This window comes from Cajanus cajan, chromosome 6 (genome assembly GCF_000230855.2).
Source record: "Cajanus cajan strain Asha chromosome 6, NIPB_CcT2T_4, whole genome shotgun sequence".
In the NCBI taxonomy this organism is placed as follows: Eukaryota; Viridiplantae; Streptophyta; class Magnoliopsida; order Fabales; family Fabaceae; genus Cajanus; species Cajanus cajan.
In genome coordinates, this window is record NC_138522.1 from 61,828,245 (window position 1) to 61,840,771 (window position 12,527).

Genomic DNA, 12,527 nt, shown 5'->3' on the forward strand with positions numbered 1-12,527 from the left:
CAATAAAAGAAGATAAGATTGTTGAAAATCAACGATAAGAAGAGGCTCATTTGCAATGTCGTGCTTTACCAATAAATCTACAAAAGTTTAACTTATTATTAGTGATTATACAGAACAAACAACTTATGATTGAAATCTCTCTAAAGAGTTCAATAAAATTATTATTTTCAAAGTTAGAATTGCAAGTGTGGCACATGTTGCAATAAAGACAAAGTCAAAGGAATATTTACAATTAAAAGGCACATATATATTTGAATTAATCTTTGATGTGTTATGTGTTCCTAAATTAATCAAAAACTTTTACCAAAAAAAAAGTTAATCAAAATATTTTCGGTATTTCTTAATTAATGAAGAAAGGTTATAAAATGTTATTCAAACATTAAAAATGATCTTTTAAGCATTTCATATATATCACACAAAGGAAGTATGCAACCTTTAGATTTTTTTATTTACGTTAAAGATATTTTGTAACTAACTGGTTATTTGTTGTTTTCTTTTCATCTTGTAGATTTGTATTCCAAGGATCCCGGCAGTGTAAGAAGAAGAAGAAAGCACCAACCTAATTAACACATATTAGCTATCATCAAAGAGTTGCAACTTGCGTTAGTCACATCAAATTGTCAAGCCATTTGCTTGTGTTGATTGGTGTCCCTCCTATGAAAATATTGCTTCACCTAAACAAATCCCGATTCCAGAGAATTTCCAACTAACAAATAAACCTTTCCATTCTCTAGTGGTAATAATGTTCCTCGTACACGACAATAACACTGCATTATTAGCACTTCATGTAGAAAACATTGTATTAGGAGTTAAAATGTGCATGCATAACACGACAAGAAATATAGTTCAATGATAATAATATTGACCAACAGTATTACAAGCACACGTATCAGTAAATATTGATCATATCCTTGTGACCCTTTCAAAAGAAAAATATGAAGGTGGCACTGTTGGGTCCAGTGACCAAGTGGAACACGTGAGTAATGTCAGCGGATATTCAAGACTTGAAAATCATTTTCTTGTGAGTAGTTAGGACTGAAATCTTCTCCTAGTATATTGTCATATACTATATATTTTTTTTTATTCTTCTCTTTTGAATGTTTACTGTTGAAAAATTAGCAAAGTTACATTTCTTTTTCCCTCGTAACTTTTTCCACGATCTGTCCCCAATATATATATCGAGTTGACGCTAACACACTTCACATCAGCTTCTCATAACACTGAATGAATGCTGTCTCTTTTTTCCTTCTCATAACACAATGCAAATTGTAATAGATTTACATCGATGGAGACGTTAAATAGAACAAAAATATAATTTGGCATTTAGGCACTTACATTCGAATGTTCGAACTTTGAACTTCAGATTATAATTTCTCTCTCCCCCTCATTATTGCATCGGTTACAAATATTACCACTGACAAATAGTACATTCCAACTAATAAACGCAAATAAATTAAATAAAATCAAGACTGAGCTTTCGACAAGAAATGACACTGGTTTTTTCATGGACCATGTGCCAGAAGGTCGTTTTGGAAATGTTTTCCCTCATTTTCACCAAACATTCTTAGAAGGAAAGAAATTTTAACATAAATATATTAAGAAAGTTGCGAGTCTTGTCTCCGTATTATGTTATTTCCTAAATCATATAAAGCTGCTACACATTAACTCAGTAAAGTGGTATATATGTCAGTCATTGGCACTTGCCACTTTCTGTTTACTTTCTACTTTTTATTCTTTCGATTAATATATTTACAGACGTCCAAACTAAGTAATCGACTTCATAACTTTTCCTATATATAATCGAGGGTAGTTTTATTTATAGCATAAAAGTGATAGCATAAGTAAAAATCTAACTGAGAAGGAAAAAAATTGAAATTTCCACGTAAATTTGTTTGTAAACGTGAAAAAAAAAAAGAAAAATTATATTTATAAATCGAAGTGAAACACGCACTTAGAATATGTCTGATTTTCAGTTACGTAACCTAAAAGTAATACATCACTTATTTTAATTTTTTTTTATTAAAAAGTGAAAAAAGCCTGTTTAACTAGTTTTGAATAAATTTCTAAACACACATTTAGCCAGTAAAATTATATCTTTTATCATAATAAATTGAATATATCTTTATTATTTAGTTTATTTTTTAAAGAATTATTTGTTTGTGATCTAAGATTTCTAAATTATCTTGATAAATGATGCTCATAATAATAATATATCATTTTGAAGTTTCATTAGCGAAACCCATAAATTTAATAATGGGTAAATTAATTATAGACTGATTGGCATGGAAGTAATTAACCTTAAATTGATCGATTATGAGTTTAAAATAATACTTCACAATCTTTCAATTTTAAGCTTTATAGTGATTAAAAGTTAAAAATGTATATGTTAAATTGATCAATCATGGGTTAAAGATGATCCAATAATAATGACAAATAAAAATAATTAAAATATTATTTGAAATGACTAAGATGCTCAATCAAAGTGGATCTCACTATCTTCCTTCCTCCCTTTCTTTCTTTCTGTTTTTTTGGTAGAAGAGATTGATCTCTTATTAGATGTTAAGATAATTAATATTCTCTTCTAAAACAAATATTCATATAACCAGTTGACAAAGAACTAATAGTTACTCATTAAGTTTATATTTGGTAAAGAGGAAAGGAATAGGTGAGAAATAGAATTGAAAATAAAAATAAAAAGTGAAGAAAAATAGGTGAGAAATAAAATAAAAATTTGGTTGTTTAATTAAAGAGAAATAAGTGAGAAATGTGGAAGAAATAAAGTATATATAAAAGAGATGAAAGATAAATAAATAAAAAGATGGGACTCATCACCTTTTAATTTATCTCCTCTCTATTTCTCCTCAACCAAGCAATCCCTCTCATTTTTACTCTCTTATTTCCACTCTCTTCATCTTATTTCTTATCCATTTCTTCTCTACCAAATAAAATGTAAGTGCAAAATTAGCGCAGACAATAATCATTCATCTAAATAAAAATTATATATATATATATATATATATATATATATATATATATATATATATATATATATATAACTTAAAGAAAGAGTAAGTTTGTACTATAATATTTATTTTCCAATGAAGCTAATGTTAAAATAAGCACGATCCAATACACTCTCAGTGTGTTTGGTTACACTTTCGTAACGTACACGTTAACAATTTTTCACATCCAATTCATAAAAATGACATAGCATGTTTGGAAAGTCGTTCAAGAGTGAAAAAAAAAAAAAAAAAAAAGGTTTGGGATGTGGAAGTTGTTACTATTAACGTATAAAAATCACATCCATGATGCGGAAAATCACATCTGCAACACGAAACCAAACACTTAAAGAAGTTTTTATAACTTGCTTCACCGAAGTGCGTGCGACAATGAAGAGCAACCAAACACTGTCAATTAAAAAAGACACATTTACTTATCAAGTGGACTATGATTACTTGCTTTTGTTGATGTTTGTTATACTAAGAAACAAAAGCCTAGTAGCCTACATCTATGTTAGTACAAAAAAGTAGAGTAGTAAAAATTATATTGCGTACACTGTCTTATTATACTCATTCTCGGAACCTGACATCATTGACAAAGACAATGATTGCCTACTGCTCATTGTTGTCCTAAGACTTCGCAATCTTGAGGCCTCAAGTCGGTGAGCAATCACCCAATAACAGAGTGTTCCTAAAGTAGCTGCCATAATCACTGTTCCTAGAGCTGTGGCTGCTATAGCCAACTCTTTATGATCCCCAACAATTATGTATGACATTGCAATAAATGCCACAGAAATTAGCACACAGGCAACCCACATCAACTTATTTATAATTGCCATCATTTGTCTCTTGGCTTTCCTCTCAATAACAACCACAGATGTTTGGACAATCACAACAGCCAATGATATGAAGAGGGCAGTAGAATCAAAGATTATGAATATCAGGAATCCAATATCATGAGCAATGTATGCTTCCCCAGGAGACATTTTAGGAGAGAGATCATTTAGCTTCTCAGGATACTGGCCTGGGATGTTAAATATGGCAGCAAAAGCAACTGTTGCAATAAGGACTGCAACAACAATGTTGGAGTTGATTGCATTGTTAAGCCCCTCAGTGTGCATTTTGTTAATTCGTTTTGCTATACCTTGCATGCGTCTTTGTGTTTTAAATGTGTGTTCCAGCTGATTATGAACCCCACTTTTTATGTCACTCACTGTTCGTTTCAGTTCAAGGGCTGTGTTTGTCGTAGGTGACTTGATGGACTTGGCACCTTGAGCTCCACGATGCTGCAGAAAATTGGCGATGTCCAAGCGACCATTTTTCTCTGCAGTATCTAAAGCTGTTTCTCCAGATTTGTTAATAACATCTGTGTCTATTTCCCTGCAATCTAGTAGCTTCTGAACAACCTGCAAGATTAGCACAAAAATATTAAGCCTGCTTACTATGATTCGAAATTGTTTATGCTATCGATTCAAAGTTCAAACAGAAGTTAAGCTAGTACTAATGTAAATTGTTTAGGATATTAAAATGTTCAGCTACTACAAGCATCGAATAACACTCATTTACCAAAAATCATTAGCACAAATGGTTTCCCACTTGTGTTCCTTAATCAAATATCGAAATTTGTTTTCTACCTTACATATGAAATCATGACTGAAGGTGCTATTTTACTTTTATAAGGATCAATTTAGCGAAAACAGTTATATCTCTTTATCAAATCAAATAATAATAACACTCATTTACCAAATATCATTATCACAAATGATTTGACACTTGTGTTCCTTAATCAAATATCGAAATTTGTTTTCTACCTTACATATGAAATCATGACTGAAGGTACTATTTTACTTTTATAAGGATGGATTCGGTGAAAAGAGTTATATCTCTTTAGCAAATCAAAAAATAATAACACTCATTTACCATATGACAAGTGACAACAATTATCTTTGCAGTTACGACACTAGTGACACAGTGCATAGCCACCACAAGCACCAAATAGGCAAATAGGTTTAAGTTTTGAAGTTCGTTTCTCTTATATCAACCAGGACACAACACAAACATTTACAGATATTTTTGAAACAATCTACTATTTCAATTTTAACTACTTAACGATATGATAGAAATATGCTAATTGTTAATCAATTTTATTATGTTAGTAAAAGCAGACCCTTTCTGAAGTATCACAGAAACATAGTATTCTTGAGCTAATAAAGAATTTTAGTTTGTAGTTCATGGTCTTGGATGATGAAGAACTCTGGAATCTAATGTCTAGAACGAAAAGTACAACTTCAGTTGATGTAGAACAATACATCATTAGTACTTTCTTGAGGGAAAAAACAAAAAAGGAAAGCATTCCTTTTACCTGTAAACGACCCTTCCGGGTTGCTATATGGAGTGCAGTATTTCCCTTGGCATCCACCATATTAACCAAAGATGGATTCGGTTTCACAAGCTCATCCACTAACTCAAGATTCTGTCCTTTAACTGCCATATGGAGTGCTGTCTGCCCCTTTTTATCAATTCTCATTGCAATTTCAGGTTCTTTGCTCAGAAGTGCACTGACAACCTCCACATGGCCGTTTCTTGCAGCAGAATGCAACACAGTTTTCCCATTGCTTTTTGCAATAGTTACCAGACTGCTACCTTTTTCCAAGAGAAAATTTACAACTTCAATGTGCCCTTGTGCTGCAGCAGTATGCAATGCAGTAGTGTTTGACAGATCAACGGTCATTGAAATTTCAGGAATGGCCTCCATGAGGACCTTTAATATTTCTGCAAACCAGTAAAAGTGAAAACCACTCAGACAATTTCCAAAGGTTAAATATATAATAAAATTATATACAGATGATCAATAAATAAATTGGCAACCTAAAAAAGCTAACAGACAAAAAGATTCTGGCAAATTTGAAAAAAAAAAAGAAAAAAACTCAAATCATAGAGAAAAAAATACTTATCGCTGGGTATCAAGTCAATGCATAACCAAAAGGACAGTTTATTTTTGAAGGACTAATAGTAAACATTTTCTTACTTGCAAAGATTAAAAACATATTTATCCCTTTTAAATTAGTATAAAATTACGGGTATGCTCAAATGAGTTTGACAAACACACTAATCACATAGTATAGCAATGTCATGTGGACCAAGATAAAATACGCAGTAACTATTCTACACCTTCCCACCCATTTGAGGACATTGAAGAGACTTACCCAAGTTTCCATTTTTAGCAGCAATGTGGAATGCATCGAATCCATTTCTAGCTTTGGAGCTGGCCAACCCAATATCATGATATCTAATCAATTCCTTCATTATATCAAGATGACCATTTTCAGCAGCAACATACAGGGCAGTTTCACAAGAGTTGTTTCCCTTTGAAAGCAACTCCTTCAATTCTTCCTCTGGACTCTGAGAGATGATTTCCAGAACCAAATCCAAATTTCCACCTCGGATTGCCGATTGTAAGGGAGAATCACCCCTTATACCTGTCAGTTGTTTCTTCATCATCTTTGGAGTGTATCTTAACTACTTTGATGGGGCTCCAACTAATCAAATTTACATTTCCTAAAGTTGCAAGAACCGATTGTCTCGCACTGTATCAATTCACCAAGCAATATCGGCAAGGTGATTCAAAATTGTACACTACAGTAAGCAATAGGAACATGTGTCTTCCTGCTTTTGATAGCTACATAGGGAGAGCCAAAAAAAAAAAAAAAAAAAAAAAACCTGGGTAAGTAAGCAATAGGAACCAAAATGATTCAAAGCAACAATTTTTTTAGGGGGGGAGGCAGTATCGATTCAACAAATCTATAATATTATGAAAGAATTGAACTTGTTCATTTGAAACAAAAAAGAAAATAAATTCAATAAATGGGTAAGCAATAATTGATTGAAGTGAAAAGAAAAGAAGAACTAACCAATTGATGAATAAGACACATGATAGGTTGTGGTTTCTTTCTGTGCTCCTCTTTCTAAGACATCTAGAAAGTAGTATTAATAAGAAAAGTCCAAAAAGGGAAGTTGGAGAAGCGAAGGTGTGAAAAGGCAGAGTAACCTTTGCGGTTGAAGAAGAGATTGGAAGTAAGAGGTGAAGAAGAAGAATGAATGAATGAAGAGAAGTGCAGCAAACGCGGAAAACAAAATGCACGACTTGAGTTAGGTTAGGTCTCTAATAACTTGATTGATTGCTTTGTCTCTGGTGAACGTGGGTTTTAAGTTTTTCTCCATTGATTTTCTTATGTCTATGTATCATGTATTAATAATAGATGATGCATTTTGAATAAATTTAGATAAATCTGATATCGTATTAAAATATGAATTTAAATTTAAGTTAATTTTATAAAATTAGTTTATAAAATTAAAATTATATATTTTTTAACTATTTTATTTTTAGTTCATATATGATTTACATTTTTTTTAAATATATCACTCACATCTAACATTATTAATGATGAATGAATTTTTTAATGATATAAAATTGGTTGGACTTGAATTTTTGTCTAGGAAGGTGGTGTTCAATGTTGACTGCCATTTTCCACTCAATAGGGACACCATGACGTTTGCACTCTTTTCTTCCTTTTGCTATCCTCTATGTGGTATGTGCTCAACTTCACATTGCATGTATCATTCCTTTTTTCTTTTAGACTTAAAAAATAAATCCTAATTTAATCTTTCTAATTTAATAAATTTTCCTATCTGCTTCCTCTTTTTTTCCTTTAAGACTTCAAAAAAATTTCCTATTTTAATATTTCTATCTTAAAATTATGTCTATAATCATATTTTGTCTTTTTCTATTTTAATCTTTCTAATTTTCCTATTTCAATGCTTATGGCTCACAGTCGTTTGTTTATACTTTATACAAATAACGTTAAGCTACATAATTAGTAATTTAGTATAAATAAAAACAAATAAACCATTGCATACTTCTTTTATTTATAAAAAAGGTTTAAAATATTTTTTTTTCTATAGTTTCATTTATTTTATTTTTTTAATATTTATAGCTTAAAATAGATATTTTTAATATTTATATTTATTTTTTAAAAAAAAAATTAGTCTCTATAATTTAAAAATATTTTTTAGTTTCTATATTTGTAATGTTTTTTATTATTTTAATTTCTATTATTTTTTTTTTTATAATTTTATCTCTTTTTTTTTTACTTAATTGATATATTAATTCAATTTTGTATTCTTTCTGTCTAATTTTGAATTTATTTTGATAAAATTATTTTAAATTAGATCTTTTAATATTTTGTGCTTCTTTTATATTCTCACATACAATTCCTATGGTTGAGAAATCATTTTTTCACCCTCATAAAATTAAAGACTTATTTTACGTCAATATAAAATAGATAATAATAAAAAAATTAATGATAAAATCTAAAAAAATTAAAAAATTACAAGTATATATAGAGACTAAAAAAAATACATCTTAAACTATAGGAATTAAAAAATATGAATATAAAAACTAAAAAGATCTATTTTAAACTATAAACTAAATGATAAAATAAGTAAAATTATAATAAAAAAAATATTTTAATCAATTAAAAATTATAATGACAATATCAAAGCTCAAATAGAATTTGTATTATTATCTTTTTTTATCAGTAGATGAATTCTAATAATTTACCATTGTATATTCATGAATACTCATATTATTTAAATAATTATTAAAGGGTTAAATATTTATCAATTTAACTTTAAAATTGATGTACTTTAGTAAAATTTGGAGAGTTTTAAAAAATAACATCTAAAAGAATATTATTTAGTATGATTTTTAATATTTATAAGATTACTAAGTAGTTTTAAGAATTATTTAAGAGAGAAAATAATAATGTTCGAATTTGATCCTGAGAGAAATAATCTTTCGCACTCTATTTAACTATCGACTAAGGTGCATTAGTTTAAAGTGCAGCCTTATGACATCAGTGTAAAACGGAAAAGAAAAAAAAATTGAAACGGTGGTTTGCTCAAACAAAAATGATTCAAAATAACAACTGTTAGTCTAAGGCTTGAAGAAAAATATATAAAAAGGGTAGAAAATATAAATAATATAATAAGAAAATATAATGTAATGATAAAAGAAATAGGTAAATAAAAAATAAATTATATGTATTTTAAATAAATATAAATATTACACTTTAACGATTTATCTCTTGATACACATATTTAATTATTATCTTAAAAAATATTATGAATTTTTTTAAAATGATTATATACTTAAAATAAATATTTTTAGTTATTATTTTCACAAAAACATTTTTAAAAAAAGTTAGCAAAATAAAAATAATATATATAATGTGCTATTTTTATAAGTATTTCAATAAAATAATATTTTTATTATATGATATTAATTATATATATTAAAGGTAATATATAAATATTAAAGTATTAATTACTTAATTGGTTTGATGTTATAAATAAAATATCTTAATAAATATCTAAATTGGTGCTTCAACATAAAATATTATTTATCATATTTAATAATTATGATATAAAAAATATGTATATTAAACATATATTTTTTAAGAACGAATTTATTTGTGTTAATTATATATATATATATATTATATAATAATAATAATAATAATAATAATAATAATAATAATAAATTGTTTCATATATAAGCATACATGTATAATTTTTTTATAATTTTTATTTTATTTATCATTTAATAAAATATTTTAAATTTAAGTATATATTATATTTTTTTATCAAGTGAATAAATGATAATGAACGAAAAATATTTTACCATATATTTTAACCAAAAATACATTTTATAATATTATAATGAATACTTTTTAAGATGTTAAGTTAAATATTTTAAATTATATATCAATATAATAGGAGCATAATGGTACAATACTTATATATCTAAGGAATAAAAATGTAATTTATTATATATTTTAAGATATAAAGGAGATAATGCAATACATCTCTCATAGAAGAAGAAAATAATTTATATTAAAGATGTTAAGTTAAATAAATTAAATTATATATTTTAATATAAGAGCGAAAATAGTGTAAGAAATAAAAAATAATAACATAATTTACTCTTTATACGACAAAATATCATTACTTATTAAGGATGTAATAAAAATTATTATCCGCAAATTTTCTAAAATTTTAAAATTATTTGATATTTTATTACATAAGTTTAAATTAATGTATATTCATAAAAAAAATATTATATATTTATTTAAATTTATATAATAAAGTATCAAATAATTTTTAAATTTAGATTGACAAGAGGAACTTACATTGTTTAAGCAAATAATCAAGGTTTGAGACTTAATTCTTACGATTAAGATAGATTATTCTCTTACATTGTTTAAGCAAATAATCAAGGTTTGAGACTTAATTCTTACGATTAAGATAAATTATTTATATGTTCGATAAAGAACACTTTGTAAAAATTTATAATTTTGATCTATGTTAAATCTTCAAAATTTTAATATATAATATAAGTTATTAAGTAAAATATTTATATTAAATTTATTATATATTTCAATATATATCCTTGGAATACATGCTTTCCACTTTTTTTAATAAATAAATATTTTTATCATAAATTATATTTTAGATGTATAACAAATAATTTATTGTGATGCAATATTATTTTTAATTATCAATAATTTTTAAAATATTAAAATTTAATATAAAATAAAAATAATAAATTAAAAAAGATAACCAGTTAAGAAAAAACTCTAAAGTCACCCCCTTCAAAGAAAAAACAACTAAAAATACTTTTATTAAAAAAATCCGTAAAAATATTTTTGTTAAAGACAATTAATTATTCTCATGTATATATAAATACAATAGTCAATCATTTTGAAAATAACAATATAAATATTCAAATAAAAATAGATTTACTATTTCTTATAATATTAATGAACAGTAAAAACGAGTCTGGTGAATAAAGAAAATTATAGTAGATATAACGTTTAATAAAAAAAAATATTTTTGAAATGCATACTAAGTTTAGCATTTATTTCCAAGTTTATAATAATGTGACCAGGATAGTTGGAAAAAGAAAAACCCATATTTTGTTTTTTGAACCAATCACATGGCAAATTTTAAGCTATAGGTAATAAACTTGAAAAAAAATGTGTTAAATATTTTGTAACCAAAACAGTGATGAGACATGTGAAAGAGAAATATATATTTTGATTAAGGAATCTGATGCATGGCCGGCACCTAGTTGTAGAAAGAGACACAGACACGCATCGCTGTATCAGTGTTTGAGACCACCACGGCATTGCTTCAATCTCAATCCCTCTTGCCAAACCACTCTTCCTTTTGTCTCTTTGCTCCTTACCTTTCACACTACCCTGCCTCCTCTCTTTGACCAACACTTAAAGGCACCAACACTTGTCAATATTTCATACTAGTATCAATCATATCAACCAACATGTAACAAATGAATCAACTTATGTATTATATTCCCTTTATTGGGGCATTCTATTAACATTTTAAAATCATGCAATCCTACAAAAAAAATTATAAGAAAATATATACAGTTGCTGAAATTATTATGGAGTTTTAGTGAAATTATGGTAATGATGATGTCTTCTTCCTTTGAAATTGGATACATTCTATCTCAACCCAACCCATGCAACCATAAGATTCTCAGTTTTCTTGAGCTCCTTAAATTTAATCATTAATTAGAATGTAAGAAATTGCACACCTTTGGTAAATTATTGAAGGCAATTTGAATTGCCAGCCCTACACTTCAAATTTTAGGAGACTTGAATTTTCAACACTATGTGACAGTTATAAAATTAACATTCAGTTGACTTAAAATTAGAAAGAACTCGTGAAAGCATGGTGTGTGGAGTGGCATAATCCTTATTCAATTGCTCTTATCCATGAGTTTTGAGACATTTAACAAAATTAAAACACTCTTTCTGAACCAATTCAAATATTTCTTTCAGTTGATGGTTAAACATGGTTATTTGGTATGATCGGTTGATCCTCTTGCCGAAATTTTAAGCTCTTAAGCCACGTAAAACCAATGTAAGCATCAAACTTGCAAGCCGTCTCCAATAGAGGATTTCTCAATTTCGCACCTAAAATGAATTTGTAGATAGAGAAGATTTGATTCCCTACCATGTAACAAGATGAACTAAATTAATTTATCATAAAAAATTACTGGGATGCAAACAAAAGTTACACATCGTTCAAACAAGAGAATAAACATATGTTTATATACACATAATTGTCTCTATTGGTTGAGAGACCTTTTAGGTAGTATTTAAAAGTAAAACCATAAAGGTTAAATCCAAAACGTACAGACAATATCTTACTAATATAGAGACATGTGTGTGTAGTAATTCCCGCTATACAATAAAAATAAGTTTGAGTTTCTAGTTTAGCATACATGAAAGTGATTAGCAAATGGGACACCGTGAAGGGTCATAATTTCATTCACAGTCCAAACTCCAACCTCCAATGTTTGCATTTAAAAGCGACTTTTGAGCCTTACGTATGGCAGACTTTATCAAACTAATTATTATATTCACAATCAAACTAAATATT

At 27.5% G+C, this 12,527-nt stretch overlaps 1 protein-coding gene across 1 annotated transcript; it reads right to left on the minus strand.

Moving 5' to 3' along the window:
- Positions 1-3,325: 3,325 nt before the first annotated feature.
- Positions 3,326-7,223, minus strand: LOC109796806 (ankyrin repeat-containing protein At5g02620). Its single transcript, XM_020356612.3, has 4 exons — positions 6,911-7,223; positions 6,206-6,678; positions 5,362-5,771; positions 3,326-4,405 (listed from the first exon to the last, which is right to left on the minus strand). The coding sequence occupies exons 2-4, from the start codon at positions 6,498-6,500 to the stop codon at positions 3,542-3,544; spliced, it is 1,569 nt and encodes a 522-aa protein (XP_020212201.1). The 5' UTR covers positions 6,501-6,678; positions 6,911-7,223; the 3' UTR covers positions 3,326-3,541.
- Positions 7,224-12,527: the final 5,304 nt, after the last annotated feature.